This window comes from Nanorana parkeri, unplaced genomic scaffold, assembly GCF_000935625.1.
Source record: "Nanorana parkeri isolate BGI_ZX_2015 unplaced genomic scaffold, ASM93562v1 scaffold1321, whole genome shotgun sequence".
Lineage (NCBI taxonomy): Eukaryota > Metazoa > Chordata > Amphibia > Anura > Dicroglossidae > Nanorana > Nanorana parkeri.
Genome location: NW_017307589.1, coordinates 158,543 through 183,383, shown reverse-complemented (window position 1 = coordinate 183,383; position 24,841 = coordinate 158,543). Strand labels below are relative to the sequence as shown.

General features: G+C 43.5%; 1 protein-coding gene across 1 annotated transcript in view; it reads right to left on the bottom strand.

The window, feature by feature from the left end:
* GPAT2 (glycerol-3-phosphate acyltransferase 2, mitochondrial) overlaps nt 1-23,324 on the bottom strand; it is a 66,564-nt gene extending 43,240 nt beyond the window's left edge. Inside the window, exons 1-8 of the mRNA XM_018569324.1 lie at nt 23,304-23,324; nt 20,711-20,824; nt 20,557-20,630; nt 19,238-19,348; nt 15,719-15,865; nt 14,367-14,466; nt 10,578-10,717; nt 530-611 (exon numbers count right to left, since the gene is read on the bottom strand). Of these exons, the coding sequence (XP_018424826.1) occupies nt 530-611; nt 10,578-10,717; nt 14,367-14,466; nt 15,719-15,865; nt 19,238-19,348; nt 20,557-20,630; nt 20,711-20,815 (759 nt within the window). The 5' untranslated portion in view covers nt 20,816-20,824; nt 23,304-23,324. The remainder of the gene's footprint in view (nt 1-529; nt 612-10,577; nt 10,718-14,366; nt 14,467-15,718; nt 15,866-19,237; nt 19,349-20,556; nt 20,631-20,710; nt 20,825-23,303) is intronic.
* Between the last annotated feature and the right edge of the window lie 1,517 nt (nt 23,325-24,841).

Here is a 24,841-nt window from a genome sequence, read left to right as displayed (position 1 = left end):
CTGGCAATATACTTTGCCAGCTTTATAATCCCTTCCTTCCTGTCTGGTGAAATCATTGTCACCGTGACTAAGTGAGGGGAAAATTGTTTTTATGGAGCCCTGGATAGTAGTAAAAAGTTGACAGGGTTCTAATCCTTCCTCATCAAAAAAAAGTTTTTTTTCTGCACCTACACTTTAAGGTTAGCAATACATGTACAGTAATGCAAACACTGTGTGCTTCCTGAATTAGGCCCCGTTCCCACTGCGCGATATGCAAATCGCGCGATATCGCGTTCAAGCTTGCATTGAGCAAGCTTGAATCGCGGCTAAATCCGCTCCAAAAAGGGTCCTGCTGTAGCGACACACGACCCGCGACAGTAGGACCCTTTGCCCCATTGAAATGCGTAGGAGCGCGATGTCGCGCGGGAATTACCGCCCGATAAATCGCTCAATGTGAACGGGGCTTCAGTGTATGTAAACCCCAACAGCCGTCTAGAAAAACATGCCACTTAAAGTGATATAAGTAAACCGTGTCAATCCTGCATCTCACCGCAGAAAGAACAGCTTTATGGAGATGTCTGGATTGTCCATCTGGAGGAAGGAAGACAGCACCCAGTTTCTGCAAAATATATCTATAGAAGATATTGTTAGTGTTAATTACAGAGGAAATCTGTGCATGAGCGCAAGAAAACAAAAACATTTACTGACATTTGATTCGCTTCCACCCTAAAACCCACAAAGGTGCTCCGTCTGTTGTAAGCTGGTCATCCGCGCAAATCACTTGATTCCCCCATCCAGACAAAACAGCGAAGTATGGATGGAAGAATCTCCCCTGCCAGGCTATTTGATCCTGGACAGCCAGCAACCAGAATATCCGAACAGTGACAGCAGCTGATTTGCTGCACTTACTGTATGGCCAACTTGTTTCCGCCCGACTCCTTCAAGTTTTTAATCAAAGTTTGGTGAGCCGGGCGTTGTTGGCAGGAATGGATTTTAGCCGGTTTATAGGAATCAGCTGAAATTTGAGCCCAGGCCAGCTTAACTGAGGCATTTATTACGCCTTCTTATCAGATTCTTTCTAATATCACTGTACATTCAAGTACATTTGTAGAAAGAAAAAAGGTCACCGTTTTCTGTGAGGGGAACACCAGCCTTTTTTCTTGTTTTTGGATGGAGTAGAAAAGGGTCACATTCCCGGTTTTATTTCTTTTTTTTTGTGCAAACACTAATCCATCTTTTATCATACCAATATCATGATGATTGCAAATATTTACTACCAGAGAATTAGTGACCCAGCCAATAGATCTCTGCCTTGGCCTTTCAAAAAAAAAAAAAAGAATTTACAGCAAAATTCTACACATGACTTTTAAAAGTATGAGTGATGGCGGCTATAAACTATTTTAGCCTTTAAACAAGCTGTAGAATTAAAGTGACACTAAACTCAGGAGTTAAATCTTAAAAATACATTCAAGTAACTTAAAAGGAGAAGTATGGGGTTAAGGCTTTTCCCCATAGTTCTCCTTAGGGTAACGGGAGGACACAAACTAGCGTCCTCCCATCACCCTAGGCTCAGTATACCGTGAGCTGTAGCTCGCGGTATACTGAGACGCCGCAGTATACCGCAAGCTGTACTGAGACGACGCAGCTGAAGCAGATCCCGACAATTATGTCTGGATCCGCCCAGCTGCGTGACTGACAGCTGGCTCTGCCTATCTAGAGTCAGCGCTGGCGGATCGGAGTGGGGAGGGGGGAATCCAGCACCTCCCCTGTCACGGCAGAGAGCCGTGACAGGATCGAGAGGTGAGCAAACGCCGGTATGTGTTCGCTCACTTCCCGATCTACTGAGCCGACCTGTGACAGTCTCATTGTCACAGGTCGGCTTAAACTTTGAGGTGAGTGAAAAGCACTCACCTCATAGTTCTCCTTTAACTATTAACAAAAATGTATCCTATTTGTGGATCACTCGGTTGTAGATCCTTTGTGAATTTTTTTTATAGTAAGTCTGGCCCCTTTAAACAAGAGAAGTTTAAAAAAAAAAATGTAGGTTTAATGTCAAATGCATTTTTAACCCCTTCATGACTGAGGCCTTTTTTTCATTTTTTTTTGTTTACATGTTATAATCCACATTTTAGGCCTGAAAACTACTTAAAACCTCCAAAACATTATACATTTTCTGAAAGAAAAGACCCTATAGAATAAAATGGTGGCAGTTGTAATTTTTTATGTTGCACGATATTAGCGCAACTCCTTATCAAACCCCAAAATTTAATGAAAAATGCACTTAAATGCCCCAAAACACGATAAAATACCCATTTTGTTTAATAAAATATAAAAGATAAGGTTACAACGGGTAAATAGATACCCAACATGCCCAGGTTAAAAATTGTGTGCGTCCGTGAAACTGCAACAGAATTCAGTACCCCAAAAAGTCAATAGACGACTCTTTCAAAGCCCCCCACAGGTCATCAGTTTAGAGATATGCGTAAATACTGGACCTATAATTATTGCTCTCACTCCAGCGTGCGTGGCGATGCCCAGCATGTCATTTTCATACATAGGTGCACCCTATTCGTGTTTACGTAAAGACGCGCAGGCCTTAAAATTTTTTTTTACTATTTTTACTTTTATTTTATTTAATATTCATTTTAAAAACAGTTTTTTTTACTTTACTTTAATTGCTTACAAGCCTCCCATGTGATAGCAGCTGGTGGTGACAGGTACTCTCTAAAGTGATGCTGGGGGGTCCAAAAGACTCCTAGTATCACCTTTACACTTGAAATAAGCTACTGAAGTGCGGATCGCTTTAGGAGCCCGGAAATGACAGCTATGGGACCAGAAGTGATGTAATCTGCATCCCCGTCCAATAGTACGGGGAGATCGGTGAGCGGAGGTTCACCGCTCTCGCCAGCTTCCCCCCCGACACCAGAGAAGCCATACCCGGGCCCGTAGGAGGGGCAATGGAGCCCGGGAAACACGGCGGGGGTGGGGGCCTGTTTACCGCCCCGTAAAGTCGGCTTTACAAGTTTAAACAGAGTCCTGGTGGCAAAAGCTGCCAGGAGTCTGTTTAAACGGCCCTGTTGCCCCCCTCCACCACTTCCAGGTTCCCAGGCATCCTCTTTGGCCACTGATTAACGTTATTCCTGCACATGGCTCAAAAAACTCCACTCCCTTGGCCTCAAAGACTCTACTTTTCTTTTTTTCTTTCCTGGTTTTCCTCCTATTTCAGCGCACCTTCACTGTCACAACTCCACCACCTCCTCTCCCTCTGTCAGTAGGAGCGCCCCAGGGCACTGTCCTCAAACTCCTTCTATTCTCTATCTACAAATCCTCCCTTGGGTCAGCTGATAATCTCCCATGTCTTGAAATATCATCTCTATGCCGATGACACTGAAATCTATCTCTGCACTCCTCAGCTCACCCATTCATCACACATCACAGGAATACTAACTGGCATATCAGTGTGGATTCCGCAACCTCTTCAGAGAAGCCTATTACACCTCCTCTTAAAAAGTGTACATCTACTTCTTCAATCAGCTCATCCCCCACAGTTATTACCTTCTGTGTCACATGCCCTTCCTTGTAGATTGTAAGCTCTCACAAGCAGGGTCCTTCTAATCCATTTTGGATGGTATTGTAGTTGTAGAGTCTCTCCATATATTGTAAAGCGCTGCGCAAACTGTTGGTGCTATATAAATCCTGTATAATAATAATAACGGCAGAGTAGTTACATCCTACCTGGCATCAGCATTTTAGAGATGGTAGTGATTGTACTCACTCACCTCAATGCATGGTGCATGGGTCATACAGTGTACACAAAAGATACAAAATGCTGGGGGAGAGGAAAAAAGTTTTTGGTTTTTTTTTGTCAGAAGAGTTTGTGGGGGTGATTGGGGGGATGGGGGTGTGAATTTATCAAAAATGGGGCAGGCAAAATCTAGAGCAGCTGTTCATGGCAACTAATCAGCTTCTTTCAAGTTTGTTTAGTTAAGATTTAAAAATGAGAGAGAGAAGCCGATTGGTTGCCGTGCACAGCTGCTCCAGATTGTCCTTCTTTGGATGTTACTTCTGCCAAAAAATCCCTACCTCCTAGTTATTTATTAATTTGTGTCTTTTAGATCTGCCTGGAGTTCAGCCAACAAAGTGCAGTAACATACATAAGTACAGCAAACTCTGAACCCGTATAATTATTATGCAGAAGTGTTTAAAGGGTTATTAAACCCTCACACGTTTTTGCATATATTTACGGCAAGCAGTAGATACTGTATATGCAAAAACATTTTTTTTTTTAAAACCTTTTAAAAAGGGTTTAAACTTACCTGTGTCTTTGCCACGCGCTCCCGTCCGAACATCTGAAGAGTCTCGGACTGCCGCAAAGGATGATGGGGTGGGCGGATGCGCACTTCAGATTTTCGGCTGGGAGACGAGGAGAGACACAAGGTAACTCTATGGAGCAGCGTGCACCCGCACAGACACCGTGGGACGTCAGAGAAGAGGAGGACAGAGGAATCAGCGCTGGATCAAAGACCCGCACCAGCACTGGAGGAACAGCTGAAAAGGACAGTAAAGAAGATTATGATGATCGGATCAAGAGACATCATTTAAGGTAAGTCCCAACAGCAGGATTGGGAAGGGAGGAAAAAAGTTTGACTTTAATGTCACTTTAAAAAGACATACAGGGATTGCAAAAACTGCAGTAAAGTAAACTGGAAAAACACAATTCCCTATAAAAATCATTTTACAGCACTGTAATTACCGTTTTAAGAGAAGACCTCCATGAAAACATATATAGCGGACACCAAACAAAGCAATCTGGTACTTGTTAGAACATAGGTCATGTGATGTTGGGATACATCTGAGGCTGGGATACATTTAAAGTGACATAAATCATGTAAACAGGAAAGTGAAAGCCCATTTCACCATTCCCATGAACCTTTGTAACCCCTTTAATGAACTCCTTTGCTGCTCCAGATGGATGTATCTAGATTTGTTTTTGTGTCCTCCTCAGTTCTGTTCTTACATAGCCTATGACAGCGATACGTCGGAACCTTGTGTGTGAAAAGCTACAGAAGAAACCTGTAAACAGGTTCTATGCAATACTTAGAAATTCATTACACCAAACTTCAATACACACTTTCTTTTTAACTTAAACAATTAGAAATGACTTTTGGGACAGGTACGGGAGGTTTTACATCTATTATTACAACATGATATTAACTAAAAACACAAAAGAAGAATTGTGTTCCAGGAGCTAAACCCACGACTTTTTTTTTGTAATAAAAACATAATTGGCCAATTAGTGCAATTTAACAAAGAAAAACAAGAATAAGAACTACAAAAAAAATGCATGGCCACAGAGCTTAAGGCAAACATAAAATATGTTTTCTGTATTATAAAAACAAATCCCTTCCCCTAATGGCTTAGCAGGGCCCCGATGGGACCAACAGATAGCAACTAGTATAGAAATATAAAATATGATCCCCAAACGACAAGAAATAAAAGACTCATAGAAAACATTACTCACATTGCCTTGGGAATATAAAAGAGAGCTAAGCACACCCACTGAAAACATGAACAATGAGTGTGCCCAGCCACTTACTCACTTAACAAGTGCGTTGTCCAAGTCTAAAGTCACTCAATAGTGGGGAACGGTTGGAGCTCATTAAGTAATCCCTGACTGCAGAACAAATAGCGCTCAGGAAATCCATTATTCAACAATATAATCCAAGGTCCTGAGACGCCCAATTCATTTCATTATTCCCCAACCAAATCTAAACACATGATCATTTGGTAAATCACTGCAGGACATGGCTGAACTTAAAAAGGATGGCCTGTTTATTAAAGAGGAACTCCGAGGAAAAATATTATAAACCCTTGCAGTGGGGCTACCCACAACTGGTTATACTCACCCGATCATTTGAGCCGGTTTGTTCTTAGACCAGTCCCTAGAGCTTTCTTAATATACAAGTAGGGCTGCAGCTAACAATTATTTTCATAATCGATTAGTTCGCCGATTATTAAGGTTCGATTAATCGGATATTAAATAAAAGGCTCCAGTGATGGACTACTAGTTTCTATTGAGATTGTAGTCCATCACTGGAGCAAGCTTGGCGCGGTGGAAGTAAAAAAAAAAAAGAGTGTGGTGTATAATGGTACTATAATGTACTATTGCTGGGATTTGTAGTCCTCTGTAGGTAGCGTTATTCTGCATTGTGCTGTATATAATATATTATTGCTGCGATTTGTATAGCTGGTGGTATTCTGCAGTGCGCTGTATAATGATTATATGGCGCAATGCAGAATACCAGCAGCTATATAGGAATACAACAAATGCCAGCAATAGTACATTATATTATAATGTACTATTGCTGGGATTTGTAGTCCTCTGTAACTGCTGGTATTCTGCATTGCGTTGTATATAATGTATTATTGCTGGGATTTGTAGTCCTCTATAGCTGGTGGTATTCTCCATTGCGCTGTATAATGATATACTGCGCAATGCAGATTACCACTGACCACTTATAGAGGAACTACAAATCCCAGCAATGATACATTATACAGGTTGCCTAATGTATTATTGCTGGGATTTGGTGTTCCTCTATAGCTGCTGGTGTTCTGCCGTGTGCCGCTGTATTATACAATGCAGAACACCATGCACAATACAATGCAGAACACCAATGTATAATACAGCGGCACACTGCAGAACACCAGCAGCTATAGAGGAACAACAATCCCAGCAATAATATATTATACATACTGTTTAATGTATTATTGCTGGGATTTGTTGTTCCTCTATAGCTGCTGGTGTTCTGCAGTGTGCCACTTTTTTTTTTTTTAAACAGGAAACATTAAAACAGGTCCCCCTTACCCGTTTCTGAACCCTTGTAAGTCGCTGCAGCTGCGGCGGCGTGATCTGCGGGCATGTGTCCGTCTTGTGCGGTGGCCAGGTACGCGACGTGTGCGCGGTTGGTGTATGGAGCCGCGAACAGGCTAATCATTTTTGCAGCTCTACAGAATACCAATGTATAATACACAGGCACACTGCTGAACACCAGCAGCTATAGAGGAACAACAAATCCCAGCAATAATACATTATACAGGGTGTTTAATGTATTATTGCTGGGATTTGGTGTTCCTATATAGCTGCTGGTGTTCTGCAGTGTGTCGCTGTATTATACAATGCAGAACACCATGCACAATACAATGCAATGCAGAAAACCAATGTATAATACACCGGCACACTGCAGAACATTAGTAGCTATAGAGGAACAAGAAATCCCAGCAATAATCCATTATACAGGCTGTTTAATATATTATTGCTGGGATTTGGTGTTCCTCTATAGCTGCTAATGTTCTGCAGTGTGCCGCTTTAAAGAAAAAAAAAAACCAGGAAACATTAAAAAGCTCCCGCCGACCTCGACTTACCTTGAATGACGGTGTTGTTGGCGGGCAGCGGCGTTGTTGGTTGTCGGAGGGCAGCGACGAGTCGGGAAGCTCACCGGGAGGAGAGGGCCAGACGCATGTCCTCAGCGTGTGCGGTGGGCGTGGCGTAAGCGGGTTTACCGGTGTAGGCGTGAGCAGCTTAACCAACGTGGGCGTGGCGTGAGCGGCGGGCGTGAGCTGGGATTTGTTGTTCCTCTATAGCTGGTCATTGGTATTCTGCATTGCGCCGTATAATCATTATGCAGCGGAATAGAGAATACCACCAGCTATAGAGGACTACAAATCCCAGCAATAATACATTATATACAACGCAATAGTACATTATAGTATAAAGGACTAAAGGATTATAGTATAAAGGACTATTGCTGGCATTTGTTGTCCAAGCTTGCTCCCGTGATGGACTACAATCTTAATACAAACTAGTAGTTCATCACTGGAGCCTTTTTTTTTTTTCCCCTCTCCGATTAATCAAACTTAATTGGCCAACTAATCGATTTTGAAAATAATCGTTAGCTGCAGCCCTAGTCTTTTGGACTCCCAGTATCACCTTAAAGAGTACCTGTCACCACCAATATGCTATCACATGGGGGGCTTGTAAGTCCCCTTATGTGATGGCAATTAAAGTAAAGTTTAAAATAAAAAGTTTTAAAAACAATATTAAAAGTAAATGTAAAAATAATAATAAAATTAAAAAAATGTAAAGTCCCCGCGAGCATGCACGTTGTCACGTAAACACTGATTGCGCTGCACATGTTGGGTATCGCCGCACACACCAGAGAGCAATAATTCTAGGGACAATATTTACATGCATCTCCAAGCTGATGACCTGTAGAGGCTTTTAAAGCGTTGTGTATGGACTTTTTGGGGTACTGAATTTTGTCGCAGTTTCACGGACGCGCTCAATTTTTAACCTGGGCATGTTGGGTATCTGTTGGGTAAGTGTTTTGGGGCACTAAATTTAACTTAAGTGCATTTTTCACTACGTTTTTGGGTTTGATAATCAGTTGCGCTAATGTCGCGCAACATAAAAATTTGCAACTACCACCATGTTATTCTATAGGGTCTTGGCTTTCAGAAAATATATAATATTTGGGGGTTTTACCTTTATTTTAAAAATGTGGAATATAACATGTACACAAAAAAATGGAAAAAAAGGCCGTTGTCCTTAAGGGGTTAAGATAAAGTTGCTCTAAACAAAAAACAAAAGTTCGGAAAGTTTTGGGCTTCTTATAAAAAAGGAGAAAACAATAAAACAAAACCAAGTGTTAACAATGCAAGAACAAAAAAGAACAAGCCGGCTTCCTGGCTAAGCCTCCTTAAATGGGACTTCCAGTATTGGTAAGTAGCAAAAAAAAAATATTTGTACTCGATACCAAAAAAAAAAAAAAATGGTATCTGTGTATCCATATGAAGGTATACAAGTATAAACATGCGATTCAGAACACTGATGATTGCTGTGTTAGCAGAGAATGTTAGCTGCCAATGAAAAACGATCTGCTGTCTAGTAGTCTTCCAGTGTCTGGCTGATGAAGGGGAAGGTCCCCCATAGTGCGCCCCTAACAATATCACGACGTATCTTGGAGTAGGCGAACGCTGACGGTAAGAACATGGGAAGAAAGCCGCTGTAGTGGAGAGGTACTTGTAGTGCCCAGTCTTCAGTTCCAACATCGCTCAGCCTGTTTGCTGGTGGCCACATGCAGCAAGTTGGAGGGGTCAGCACTGTGTGCTCTCATGCCAATGTAACACATTTTTATTTCAGAGTACAATGCTTAGTTTTTATTTGAGGATTAAAAAGTTCTACACGAAGTTGGTGCACTTTGAGATTATTCATTGGGTCGTTACGTGAAATAAACACTCCATTCTACCTAAAATTGTAACAAGTCATTATGAAAGATTTCCAAGGTTACGATTATTTTAGGATAAATCTTTTCATGCAAGCTAGAAAAATTAATAAATATTTATACAAACTATAAAAAGTTTATAAAAAAACCTTTAAAAGAGAAAATCTTAAATGGCAAGTTAATTAACCATAAATCCTAATCACATGACCGTTCCCATTTCTAGTTCCTTATTTAGCCCATTTGGTGACAACATTTCTAAAATATACAATATATCTCCTGATAAGTTTCTGATCATGTCTGGGGCCTTGCTTGCATGTTAATTACTTTTAACCCATTAGGGCATCCATCAAAAGGCATTTTAACAAATTTCATAAGGGAAGCTCCAAAGGGTTAGAAGTATTTGGCATATAAGCAATGCCTCAGACATATTAAATACATTTTAGTAGGTCCCTCTGTTGCCGTCAGAACTGCCCTGACCTGTCGAGACATGGAGTCATCTAGACCTCTGAACGTACGCTGTGGTATCTGGCACCAAGCCAGTAGCAGATCCTGTAAGTCCTGTAAGTTGTGAGGTGAGGCCTCCATGGAGCGGACTGGTTTTTACAGCACACCCCACAAATGCTCAAGTGAAATCAGATCTGGAGAATTTGGAGGCCAAGGCAACACCCTGAATTTGATTTTGCGTAGAGTAGACAGATACACCACAGGAGTTCCAGGACACGAACATATAAATAAGACATACATGGTGTATCCCGCTGAAAAAGGCCACTGCCATTCGCAAATACAGTTTTAAACAATGTTTAGATAGATGGCACGTGTCAAAGTATCATCCTCATGAATCCCAAGCAGAACATTGGCCAAAGCGTCAAACTACCTCTGCCGGCTGGTCCTCTTCACATAGTACACCCTCGTATCAACTCTTGGCTGCCCATGACACTGTCACCGATTCACCGGTTTTCCTTCTTTGGACCACTTTTGGTAGGTCCTGACCACTGCAGACCGGAAACAACCCACAAGAGCTGCAGTTTTGGAGTTGCTCTGACCCAGTCATCCAGCCATTACAATTTAGCTCTTGTCATAGTTGCTCAAACCCTTACGCTTACCCTTTTTTTTCTGCTTACAACACATCAACCTCAGAGAGACAAAATGTTCACTTGCTGCCTAAAATATCCCCCCCACTTCCAGCTGTCATTGCAACAAGATAATCAATGTTATTCACTTCACCTGTCAGTGGTCATAATGTTTCGGCTGATTGGTGTATACTAGAACCGTGTATGAGCAGGCTTAGGCAATGCAACTTTAGCATGCCTTACATACCTGAGTAATCGGGGGCAGTCTGTCCTATCCCAGGCCACACGGGGCACCTTGATATTTTGGGAGTGTAAAACAAGAGGGACCAATAGGCCATCCAGCCACGAAGGATGAGTAGACAGATACACCACAGGAGTTCCAGGACACTAACATATAAATAAGACATGCATAAGTATCCTGTTCCAGTCAGAGCTACTTTATATACCATTATACAACCTTTATTACAATACTCTGTCTAAAACTTAGAAATCATGTTAACATTTCCCTGTAAAAGATCTTCCTCACATTCCCAGCTAGTTTAGTTATTGTTGCATCTAATCTGAAGATATTTACATATGCAGTATAAAGCAGTAATAATGTAACGATTACGTTCGCTCTACAAATACATTAAGTGTTTGAATGGACCATTTATGAGTGGAATATATTTTGTGTTTACCTACGCAATGTTATTGCTGAAAGCTCCCTTGGTGATGTCCTTCAGTGAATGGCTCTGTGTACTCTCTAACCTCTGCATAAAGTGCCCATGCAATAGAATATTGGAAAAGACTAAAGAAAAATAGCAAATGTTCTGCTTAAATTTATGTCCTCATCACATAAAACTAGCCAAGCCAAAATAATCCTATATCATACAACCAATAACTGTTTGGTGGGCAGTATAAAACCATGCGTGCATCCTACAGATCTGCTTCGTACACGGGGGGGGGGGGGGGGAGATAAATTGGCCAATGGGACAGCTGTGAAAGGAAAAGAAGTGATGACAAACTCTTTCAGTGTCAAAGTGCCTGTTACTACACACAGGGTAAGCAAGCATTGCCTAAATACGAGAAGCATGTGCTTTTGTTACTCGAATCTTGAGGAGCTTTGAATCGTTCTCCCAGATCGGAGCAGTAATCCAGTGCGAGTCTACCTCAAGAGCCTCCTGAGCCGTGATAAAGACCGGTCGGTCACCGCTGCTCTCTCTCTCTTTATGCAGGGCTACTGATCTTGTCTCCGCCCCCTCCTGTAGTTTTCTGCAGGCAGCCTGTAGTGGGCGGAGCCTGTTGGGTCCCCTCACACAACTCTGTTCTTCACACCGGCTACGTGCAGCACAGTGTTGATGTCATCTCTACTTTTACATGGCAATAATTGGCCGTTCAAGGGCATTTAATGCACACAAAGTGACTAATGAGGAATATATTACAATTACATGTCTTGTGCCCAAAGTTCAGCTTTAAAGAAGAACTCCAGGAAAAGTTTGTATTAACACTTGCAGTGGGGTTAGCCCTGCACTGCGAGGGTTAACTTCTCGTGTTTGTTTAAGTAAAAAAAAAAAAAAGAAGAAGCTTTACTCACCAGAACCGTGAAGCCGGCTAGTTCTTAGACTGCTCCTTTCCAACCTCTCTCCCTCCTCTGCAGCGGTCTAAATCATCACGTTCTATATATTGTGTATAGACGAGAGGACTCTGAGGAACATTCCAATGCTGAATCATAGGAGACAGGCTGGAGGGAGCTCTGCGACAGCTGGACGGCTCGGAGCTTTGGGTGATTATAAACTTTGTTATTTTCTAACTTAGACATAAACTAGCACTTTACACTTGCAGTACAGGGATAGCTACACTGCAAAGGTTCATTTTTCTTTTTTTCTGGAGTTCTTCTTTAGGTAAAGTCAGTAAAGAGACAGTAGGAGCCACAAAACAGGCAGATGTCTCCCTGCTTGTTGATTTTAAGAAGACATCTCCTGTCTACAGCCAGCAGTAAACTTTCTAAGCATTATAACAATCATTATATAACTAATGTTCCCAAAAACTGCACACCACAGCGCTCAGCAGACTCCCAATGCGATGTTCTCCAACATCAATTGTCGGCAGGCTGCCATCATCAAAAGGCCACTGGGGAGTTTCCTCACAAGACATGCAAAACAGACAGACAGCGCCTTCTCCTCGTATAATACCATGATATTCAAATTGAATTGAAAATTGACATAAAAAAAACTACTCACATAATTATATTTAGCACTGCTAAATACGGTTTTGGTTAAAATTATTTTTTTGTATCAGGACAAGTAGATTGTCATGAGGGACAAGTAGATTCGGCCCCCGCTTTAGTCCTTGGACAAGTAGTTTTTTCTAAAATTTCCACACCCCTGTATCCAGATGGATGATACAAGGCAGATCCCCACAGAGGCTACCTAGCTAGCTGACGCGTTTCGGGTGATATCCCCCCCACCCCCTTCCTCAGAGCCCTGAGGAAAACAGTATTACAGGAGGAAAAGGAGCTGTCTGTCTGTTTGTTTTGCATCATTAGCAGGGCTGGAAAAATTTTAGGGTGTCTCACCAGTCAGTCAAAAACGTCACCAGACAGCATGACCGGACTACAGCCTTGCAATTTATGTTTTTTAGGGACACAGAACAAAAAAAAAAAATGTTTAAAAACATTTATTCTTACCCGTATTTTTGGTAAAATATAAAAGACGGGGTCACGTCGGGTAAATAGACAAACATGTCAAGCTTTAAAATTGTGTGCGCCCGCAAAATTGCAAAAAACAACCACACTGAAAATTGTCCATAGATGACGCTTTAACCGCTCCTCAGTTTAGTGTTATCAGTGATTCATGGCCTTAAAATTATTGCTCTTACTGCTAAGTTTGCGGCGATATGTAACATGTGCACGTTGGTGCACCCGACGCATGTTTATGTGCGGGGCAGGGGGACTTTAAAAATAAATAAAATAGTGGTGTCTTTTTTATGCGTCTTTAATTTTTTTATTACACTTAACGTTATTGCTATCACATGTGATAGCCAATTTACATCGCAGGTCCTCTTTATAGAGACATCAGGGGTCTCCAAGACCCCTAATGTCCCCTAGGGACCCACAGAGAAGCTGATGAAGCAGAGATCTGCTTCAACGGCTTCTCCCCAGCTTGTGAAGCTGGAGAGTGTCAGCAGAATACAGAAGTGATGTAATGTACATCACTTCCTGCATTCAGGGACCGGAGGAGTTCAGAGGGAGATTGTGTACCGATCTCACTTTGATCTCCTATCACAGTGCAGCCATGCCGGTCCCAACCGCACCGGGAACAGCGGATCTCGGGGCCGGCAACGACAGTGACAGCTGCTAACACAAGCGATTGGGCGTCTCTAGAGATGCCCGATCGTTTCAATGTAAAGCTCCTTCCTGCCTGGAAGCTACTCGTCTGGCTCCGGCGTCCTCTCGTCAGACGAGAGGATGAGCGGATTTTTAAGCCCTGACCATTAGATAACTAGACCAACAGCAACACACTGCTATGCATTTTTACTTATATCTAATCCAACCTCTATTTATAAAGTAGGTAAGCTCTTGAATGTCTCTTACATATCGAAAAAGTAATGTAACAAATTTTCAGCATAAAAGGAGGTTTCTCGGAGCCACCAATCAGACTGAAAGCTGTCTTGGAAGTCTGAACGTGATTGGTGACACGAGAGAGATAGAAAAGAAGTTACTTGGCGCAAGTATCAGAATTAAAAAACCTATCACAGTGGCCCTTTAGGGAGCTAAGTTAGACCTCGAGTAGCTGCAGCGTATAACACTGAACATCTATGATGGTAAATAAAGTGAACTACTTGATTTTAGCACAACTGCAGTCTGTTTCAGAATGTTTAGTTTCACTTGATACCTGTTTTGCTCCTTATAGTAAACCTGCCGTATGTCTGAAGTAAAGTGGGCATAAGGGGGTTCAAATGCTAAATATTTAATTTTGGCCATAAAGCCATTGTAACATACTGCTTAGCATCACTGTCATGAGTTATACAGAGCTATAAAAAAGAGGGGTCAGCTCACCGCAGCTGACACTTCTCGCAGCGTGGCCACCTGGCCGCAATGGAGCTGGAGGTTCAGGTACAAGCGCTGCAGCAGCTTCAGAAGTATCCAGCGCACCAGTCTGAGAAAAGAAAAAAAATAGCATTATCTACTACACTACAGAAATATACTGTGGTAAACAAGACTGCACTGTAGCTGACAAAAGCCAACATGCAGGGGTGGACAAATGAATATGGAATTCAGAACCCAGTCTGTCCAGTTCAGAAGCCAGCAACTCGAGAAAACCTCTGAAGTTAGGTACCGGGTATATTTTTATGGAGCACTGGCTACCTGGCTCCTGGGATTTGTCCAGCTCTGACAATACGTTTATAACATCTAGTGTATAATATAGGGAAGGTTCCCTAAAGTGACACTAAACTTAGGAGTCAAATCTTAAAAATACATTTTAGTACCTTAACTACTATCAAAAATGTATCTTATTTGTGTATCACTCGGCTGTAGATCCTCAAATCATCTCTGAATTGGTGCTGACACTGTCCTTCCTTCTGGAGGGTGGCTACTTTACAACACACACAGGGACCATGGGGAACAAAAGTCCATGGTTCCCCTCCTCCTTCTGTCAGAACACATCAGGTTCCTTCAGCTGTGTAGCTCCAGATCATTCCAAACTCACCCCAACGAGCATCGGGTACATCCTTCTGCAAAGAGACAGAAATATTCCCCACAAGCCTTCCATCACCTGGTTGCTAACGGGATGTCCCCCAACCACATCTATGCGAGTACCGCACATTAATCCCATCATTAATAATAAACTACCCAATCTATATTTTAAACTACTACTCTGAGCCGGACCTCTCCTGGGACTTTTGTCCTCATTTTGGGAGGAATTTTCTATCAATAAATATTACACTTTTGTTCTCAGGTTTAAATACCATTTAAGGTTTTGTAATTAGTTATAAGACCAAAATGTACATTTCCCAATAGAATATACATGCACTTCACACAACTTAAGATTTTCATCCAAATGTATGTTTATATGTTGTGATGTGAATGTACGCTATGTAAAAGCGCTGCGTAAATTGTTGGCGCTATATAAATACCTGTAATAATAATAATAATAATATCAAATATCTTAGAAGTATAGTGAATAGTTTCAAAGCCTTAGTATGAAACTAGAGAGGATAGGTTGGCCACATATGCTGTAAGGACTTCAGATACCGGGTTGGCACATTTTGCAGATGTCATGGCAAGGTAAATAGGTAAGGTGTTAAAAAAAATATATATATATAATAATGATTGAATCAACAACGTATTTGAAAACACTATCTTGCATTTGAACTGAGTTAGGATTCTTCATTGGAAGCAGAAATTACCTTATAAAAAATGGAGATAGAGTCTGCTGGATGTGTCCCAGAATCCTCTGCACCTCCACCCGACCACTGCTGCCTGGAATATTAGCACAGCTCAATGGTTTTACGTGTTTTTCTTTGTCATGTTCTTCATTTACTGCAGACTGGACGCTGTTGCAAAAACAACAAAGGATAACAAAAGACACATGATGTACATGGATTATATTAATACTTCATGTGATTAAATCAAAGTGTGAAAAAAAAACCTGTTGGCGCTATATAAATTCTGAATAATAATAATTAAAAAGAATAATAATAATAAATAAAAATAACAACCTCTCAATTGAGCAATCACAATATCTTAATTTTCAGAATGCAGTGCATGTGAACATGATATTTAGCTGTGAAGAGTATGGTGTTTTATAATATAACATCAAGGGGGTAGAGCATGGTATAGTGTAATGCCAGTGTCTTTATTGTCATGTGTAATCCAGTTACATTTCAAGATTCATAATTCAGTCCTTATCAGACTGCAAAACACAGAATTGCAAAATGTACCACTTAAATTACATACTTTCAGCATTGATTGATGGCACTACTAGTGCTATGATCAGTAGCCGACAAAAACACAAAAATAGGCCCTTTTCAGGTACCTATTGATCAACTTTCAATGCAAAGACAGATGAAGGTGAAAAGCAAAAAAGTGTCACCGATCCGTGTAAACACAAGTATCACTGTGACTAGCAGCAACGATGTGCAGCAATTCGTGTAAATCTTTCTTTTTCGCACTTAACTTTATTAATAAAACACAGGGGGCTAAGAATCCCCGTATGTGATAGCAAGAGGATGTGACAGGTCCTCTTTATGGAGCCATCAGGGGTCTTTAAGGCCTCCGTCACCTAGGGACCCCCAAAGAAGCTGATGAAGCAGAGATCTGGTTCACCAGCTTTTCTCCGGCTATAGAAGCCAGAGAATGCGGAAGTGATGTAATATACATCACTCCCGCATTCAGGGACTGGAGGGGAGATCAGCAGGAGATCGAGTGCTGATCTCCCTCCGGCAAAACAAATGACAAACGCACTCAACAATTCGTCACCAGCTATACAGCAAGGTGTACACGAAATGGGCTTTAAACAGTAAAACAGTAGAAAGTTATCATGGCACACTCACAAGCCAGCATGTAAAAAAAAATTGTCTCACCACTAAGGTTAGCAGAGGTTTGGAGACACGTCTTCTGCAGAAAATGTGAAAGCTGCTTGGCGCGGCTTTCACATTTTCTGCAGAAGACGTGTCTCCAAACCTCTGTTGTTAACCTTAGTGGTGAGACAAGTTTTTTTTTTTACATGCTGGCATGATCTCCCTCCGATCACAGAGCCGCCCTGCTGGGCATTGTGCGTAATCGGGGGCGGGCAAGGAAGTTTTAAAATACCCACCCGCATCTAGAAAGCTTCTGTCTGGCCGTTTATGAATGCCCTCTGGACGGCAAGTGGTTAAGTCAGGTATCTGCCCCGAAATATAGTTACTAGGGATGCACCGATATCGGTGCCGAGTACTCGCCCAAATGCTCCGATGCCTAGCAAGAGTACTTGCGGTATCAGGAAGCCGGGCAGCGTGCAATGACATGCTGCCCGGCTTCCTGATTGGTCGGGAAGCTGGCCAATCAGGAAGCTGGCCTCGTGAGGTAAGGTAACCTCACCTTAGTATGTCCAGCCTGTCACCCGCGGGGCCTCTCCAGCAAAAACACGGCCTTCCTCCGGTACCCAGCTCGCCAATCAGGAAGCCGGGCGCCGTGTAATGACGCAATGCCCTGCTTTCTGATTGGCCGGGAAGCTGGCTTCATGCTCCCTCGTAATCTCATGTTTGTTAATCGGGAAGCCAGGTGGCGAGTCTGTACACACTGCCCGGCTTCCCAGCTAATCAGGAAGCCAGGTGGCGAGTCATTACACGCCACCTGGCTTCCTGAATGGGACTTTCGTTACTCTGCAATTGGTATCGTCGAGTACCGAAAAAAAAATTATCGCACTCGTACTCGGTACCAAAATACCGTTATCGGTGCATCCCTAATAGTTACTGTGTTGGAGTTTGGAGTATGCAAAATGAACCTGTACAGTGCTACATGGAGATATTCACTCACAGAGTTTCTACCTTGCTTCTTTTACATACGGTAGTTACATAGTATTTGAAGTTGAATAAAGGTCCATCAAATTCAACCTTTGTGTGTCTGTGTGTGTGTAGTGTGTTTATGTGTCTACGTGTGGTCTTAGGTTTAACAGTACCTGTACCCCTGTATGTTACGATCTCTTCGGATGGTATCTAATTGATTTTTGAACGATTCAATACTCTATGCTGATACCACTGCTCATGGCAGAGAGTTCCAAAATCTTACCACTCTGACTGAAAAGAATGTCCTACGCCCTTTGTGGTTACATTTTTTCTCCAACAATTGGCATCTAGATAAAATTACCAGCAATGTACAATGTACTTCCTAGTAGGGCTACAAATGGATGGAGTTTTGTTGTCAATGGTTATATAGCAGAGTACCCCTGTGCCCAGGAATCTTCTGTAATGATTTAGTGTTTTTCACTATGTTTAACTACCTCCCGGCCAGCCGTTGTAGAAAAACGGCCAGCCGGGAGCTCTCTAGATCTGAGCGGGCGTCTTTAGACGTCCACTCAGACACGCCACCCCGCCGCTGGGCGCACGCGAGCAGGAAATGCCTGATATTTAAAAACAGGCAGCGATGCCTGTTGACATACAAGCGATCCACCGGCTATAGTGCAGGCGGATCGCTTGTATGGTATTAGCCCCCGTATGTGATAGCAATAAAGTTTAGTAGAAAAATATAAAATAGGAAAAGAAAAAATTAGAGTCCCCGCCAAATTTAAAGTTACACATAAAAAAGAATAAAAAAACAAAAAACTTTTGAAAGTCCCCACCCATACATACACGCATGCAAACATGCGTCGGGGGCACATACGCGCAAAAACGATGATTGCGCCCATTACGCCGCACGTTACATATCGCCGCGAACGTCGCAGTGAGAGCAATAATTCTAGGGCCATCAATCACTGATAACACTAAACTGAAGAGCGGTAAAAGCTTATGGCCTATGGCCAATTTTGGGTATGATAGTTTTCTGCGATTTCCCGGGTGCGTGCAATTTTAAAGCTTGACATGTTTGGTGTCTATTTACCCGACGTGACCCCGTTTTTTATATTTTTACAAAAAAATATGGGTAATAATCATTGTTTCCTAACAATGTAAACAAGAATTTCAGTAATTTTTCATAATTATAGTAAAAAATTAAAACCCCAGTGGTGATTAAACACCACCAAAAGAAAGCTCTATCTGTCCCCAAAAAATTGTATAAAATTAATTTCAGTACAGCATTGCATGACAGAATAAATGTCAGTCAAAGTACCGCAGCACTGAGTACTGAAAAATGGCCTGGCCAGGAAGGGGGTGTAAACACCTGGTCTTCAAGCGGTTAAAAAAAGCTCAACGAGAAAATGTCCCCAAAAAACAAATAAATGAAAAAATTACCTGGGATGCTTGTAGATAGCGTCTGTGAATTCAGAGCAGGTATTCTGGTCAACTGACTCCTGCCATATAAAGATGACACAGCATAGTCGTCTGACTAACCAGCCGCGATATCTACGTATCAGGAAGAAGTGACAAGTGTCATAGGTCTTTCTCTAGAACCTTCTCTATAGTCTTTCTCTAGAACCTTCTCTATAGCCTCTCTCTAGAACCGGTCTATTCTATGCCAAAAATGCCAAAGGCAGTTCAAAAGTTGTTTTTATTGGTGTGTAAGAGCTTTAAAGATTAATATGGGGTTGCCCCCCCGAGTCTCCTACCTCGGAAGACAGACCCATAGGGCTCTATGGGAAGCTACTGTGCAGGAGTGGCCAGCGCATGGAAGATCAGCAGCGGATGTGAACAAACCCCAGAAGCCACAGGCAAGATTGCAAGGTAGATATGATCTGGACAGAGCAGATAGGTTAGCACAATGGAGGGGCAGGAAGGATATGTGCACTTGCACGTGACAGATGGCTCTGCCTCTCTAGAGCTCGCCACGCCCACCCGTTAACTGGTCTGTCCCTCCAATGTGCACTGTAGGAATAGAGAGGGAAGGGGGGGAATCCCTGCGTGGAGACAATCACCGCTCTCTGAAGGGAGACGACTGAGGAGCGATCAGCGGTATCAAGATCACTCAGCTCTTGATCTATAGAGTCGGCGTGTGACAGCTGCAGTGTCACACAGCGACTTAAGTAATTGGAAGAGTATATTTTACTCTCCCAATACTTCTCATTTAAAAAAAGAGGCAGAGCTAGGTATAATCACCACTCCATGATTATGTAAAGTACCACTACAGACTTCTGTTACTAAAAAGGGAAGCTTCCTGGCTTTCATACCCATTCAACAGCTTCAATACTTCCAAAGCACTGATCTGAACAAGAAGATCAGATTCTTACTTTACTTTACTGGCTTCATACATGTTCTGTGTCAGTGATTCAAGCTACAATGGTAACCTGTATATTTCCCTTTAAATTAAATGTCCAGAGACGTTTCACTTGTGCTCAGGAACCTAGCTCCCCTAATCTGGCAGGTGCTGTGGTAGAGAAGCTGCACAGCCATCCTGACATGAAGAAAAAAGGTTGTGAACCCTTTATTCTGTGCTGGTTTCTGCGGAACCATGGTATATCAGAGGTCCAGGTCCGGACCCACCGCTTTCCTACATGGCTGAATAAAAGAAGCTTCCTCTCCATTACAGCTTGTAGATTTTAGAAAATATTAAAGAGAAGCAACTACTTGTACTTTTGATCTCGCTCTAAATCAATGTATATTGTGCTGTGTAGTACCGTGTATTCTCCTCAGTGACTCGGATGATGTTGCAGAATCCAAGTCTTGAGTGCCTCTTGTAGAAGAAGTTTTCCTACAAAAGAGAGCAGGATCCATATTGTAAAATCACACTAATGCCAAGCAGGAGGAACAGATTCAAGTGCCATCACTCACCATACTATTGGGATTACACGACTGACAAGGCTGTCCCACAAATGGGCGAAAAAGGCCCTGGAATGGAGACACGGTTTCTATCTTCAGGCCCAAGCCAAAGGACATGATTTTGCTCTGAAATTTTGGAAGATATTGGTGTACAGCAAAGGCAGAAAATTCTACTCATAAAAGATACAACTCAGTGAATAGACTCGGGGCTTGTTCAATCTGCACTCTAAAATAATTACACTTGTGTGCAACGTGGAGAAGCGGTACAATCCGGTGTCACAATGGGTCACACTCTAACTTTTTTTTATTTTTCCAACTTTATTGAAGTGTCACAAGATGACACTTCATTCAACTCTATGCACCACTCTACTGGGCACTGCACTGTAAAAATTCACATATTTTATTATTGGTATCTATAAAGCGCCAACAATTGACACCGCGCCTTAGACAGTGCACATTCACGTCAGTCCCTGCACTCAAGGAGCTTACAGTCTACATTTTTATGGCGTACACCACAATGCACCTCAATGCAGCGTTATGGTGTGAACAGTCCAAATACTAAATGTGCCCTTGCATTGAGCTTGAGAGTTAATCATGCAGATCAACACAGCTCAACAGACATGGTGTGAATGAGCTCTTATCCAAACAGCTAAATACACAATTGAAATACAGATATGTAAACCTGTTTTACCGAGCTATGATTTTTGTTGCCATGTTGCATATATGATAGGAGAGGTGACACCAATATACACTACTACAAATTCAGGTTCCTGTGTCACCTGCCTACTCACAGTATAGTGGAAAAGCATTGCAGCACTGGAAGTAACTCTCTGTGTACGCATCCTCCTGTACATTCCTGGAACACCTCCTCTACAAGCCTGGCAGCAATAGGCAATACAGCAGAGCCCAATTAAAGCTGGGTACACCCAGGTATATTATTTTTGTTCAGCCTCAACAAAAAAAATACGACAGATAGTTCCATCCATTATAACAGCACAAATGAATGAATCTCCCACTGTGCAAGTTGTATTCTGACAGTGGCACTGGTTGCGGTTCTAAGACACAGTGTTTGCAGCTGATAACCATCAAAATTAAAAGGTACTTATGTGTCTTTTGCTTTTAAAAAAAAGCCATGCCGCTGGCTCCTGTCGGCCCATAAGGGGGTTCTGAAAGTCGCCAGCCACTGTTGGGCTTCCCGATCATGTGATCACTATAATCGGGTGTCACATAATCAGGAGCCTATCCTTCTGTGGTGACACGTCAGTCTATGCTGGAGATGCCTGTGGTCACATGATTAGGAGCCTGTCCCACCGGTGACAGGTCAGTCTCTATGCTGGAAGTGCCGAGTGTCACATGATCAGGAGCCTGTCCCACCCGTGACAGATCAGTCTCTATGCTGGAGGTGCCTGTGGTCACATGATCAGGAGCCTATGCCACCGGTGACAGGTCAGTCTCTATGCTGGAGGTGCCTAGGGTCACATGATCAGGAGCTTGTCCGACCAGTGACAGGTCAGTCTCTATGCTGGAGGTGCCTAGGGTCACATGATCAGGAGCTTGTCCGACCAGTGACAGGTCAGTCTCTATGCTGGAGGTGCCGGGTGTCACATAATCAGGAGCCTGTCTTTCTGGTGAGTGGTGACAAGTCAGTCTCTATGCTGGAGGCCCTGGGTGTCACATGATCAGGAGCCTGTCCTTCTGGTGACAGGTCAGTCTCTATGCTGGAGGTGCCTAGGGTCACATGATCAGGAGCTTGTCCCACCAGTGACAGGTCAGTCCCTATGCTGGAGGTGCTGGGTGTCACATGATCAGGAGCCTGTCCTTCTGGTGAGTGATGACAGGCCAGTCTCTATGCTGGAGATCCCGGGTGAACGCACTCCCAGCACAGAGCAACAGGGTCAGCTGTACACCTATAAAGCCCACCCGCAGTGCTGCCACATTTAAGTGTACAGCTAGCAGGAAGGGGTTAATCAAATACCACCAGAGCCTGACAGTGCAATCCAAGGGGTGTCATATAGTCATTTCGGTTTCTGTGCCTCCTGCTTTCATCACATTCCAACGCATCTTTGTGGAGCAACACAAAACAGGCAAACGCACTACCACACATTGTGGCGCAACACAAAAAATGTTTTTTGGTGACCTAGGCGGCCCATTAAGGCTGCGTTCACACCTAGGCGACAGCGTTTTTGCAGCACATTTCTCCATGTGTTTTGCACATGTTTTTTTTGCAAACAGATTGTGACACGCAGATGTAGATGGGCAAACGTGTGTAAAACGCATGCAAAGACACACAACGATAACGGTGTCACACATTTTCCTATTGAGTCTATGGGAAGAAAATGCGCTGTAGTCTGTCAATAGGAAGCTCAGGTACTTTTCTGAGCGAAAGCTGTTTTCCTATGCGCGACGCTCATGTGTGAACGGGGGCCATAAAAATAAATGGGTTATCTTGTCTTGCAACAAAATGCCACTACGTGAACAGGGCCTCAGACCTGGTGTACCCAATTGCAGACTCCGGGGGTCGGATGGAGGATACTCGGGGGGTCACATTGGTACACAGTGAGGGAGAATGACTCCCACCACAGGAAACTTGTCTGAGGACACTCACTGCGATGCTGGAAGTAGGGGCCCGGCCCGGTCCGTCTGACCTCATCCTGAGGAGAGCTGCGTCTGTAAAATATCAGAGAATTCACTATGGTCATACAGACATATGTTATATATAATGTTTCCCCCCTCCTCCTCCCTCAGAAATCATCCCGCACACTCACCTCACACCGTCCACACTATTTTGCGTCCAGCAAAATAGTGAGAGGGATACGATAGATGTCCGAGCTATGGCCTGTGCGGCTTCCCGTCACGTGACGTGCGCAGCGGCAGGCACACACGGGACGGCCTGGGCAGGGAGCGCGCAGTAGCGCCACACGAGCCGCCGAAGCCAGGGGAAAGGCGGGGCCAAAGCACAGCCTGAAGCGCTAGAGCCAGCACAAGGGCGGGGCCAAACTAGAGCACGAAGAGCAGCTGGGTCCAGCCACCAGAAGGCCGGGGGCCAAATCAGAGCCTGAAGAGCTAGGCCCTCCCAGAGCCAGCAGAAGGGCGTGGCCAAAGCAGAGCCTGAAGAGCTAGGCCCAGCAGAAAGGCGGGGCCAAACTAGAGTCGGAAGAGCTAGGCCAGCCAGAGACAGAAGAAGGGCGTGGCCAAACTAGAGCACGAAGAGCTGGGTCCAGCCAGAGCCAGCAGAAGGGTGGGGCCAAACTAGAGCCTGAAGAACTAGGCCCAACCAGAGCCAGCAGTAGGGCGGAGCCAAGGCAGAGCCTGAAGAACTATGCCCAGCCAGAGCCAGCAGTAGGGTGGGGCCATCTAATACACTCAATTAGATCTGATGAGATCACGGATCCTTAGACCATTGGAGCCCAGGAAAGAAGAGGTTGCTGGGACCGGTCTACCAGCCAGGCGTGTCAAAAGTTCAGGTGAGTATTTCATTCCTATTACATTACACCAGGGGTGCCCATTAGGTAGATGGTGATCTACCAGTAGCTCTCAAAGCTGATGCTGGTAGATCACGAGGGGTGTGAATGGCGGCCCCTTTATTCCATTTTGGTATATTTATTTCGCTATGCACACATGATTACCTACTAGCCTGAGTCTGCTGAGCCAAGCTCGCCGACACCTTTCCGGTGGATACCGGTGGAGAGAGAGCCAGGAAATTGAGAGTGAGGGAGTTTTTTTTTTCTTTTCATTGGTAGATCTCATGTAGCTCGTCATTTGAAAAGTAGATCTTAACACTAAAAATTGTGGGCACCCCTGCATTACCCCTGCATTACACCCTAGCACAGGCTTTCTCAGCCAGGGTGCTATGGCACCCTGGGGTGCCTTCTGGCTTTGTCAGGGGTGCCTTCAAATTTTTGCACTTGTCACGTATGTCCACGATGCAAGCAAGTCGACCACCAACACCATGGAGACACATGATGCTAATCGGGGGGGGGGGGGTTCATGAAGGACCTCTCCCATCATTTAGAAGAGGAGCAAACTATGCTTCCAGTCAGACCTGCTCCACCCCCACCCTCTAACTACCTATAAGGTAGGACTCTGATGTGAAGTGATGACCCCAATGTGAAGTGGGGGGGGGAGAGTTCTGATGGGAAAGGG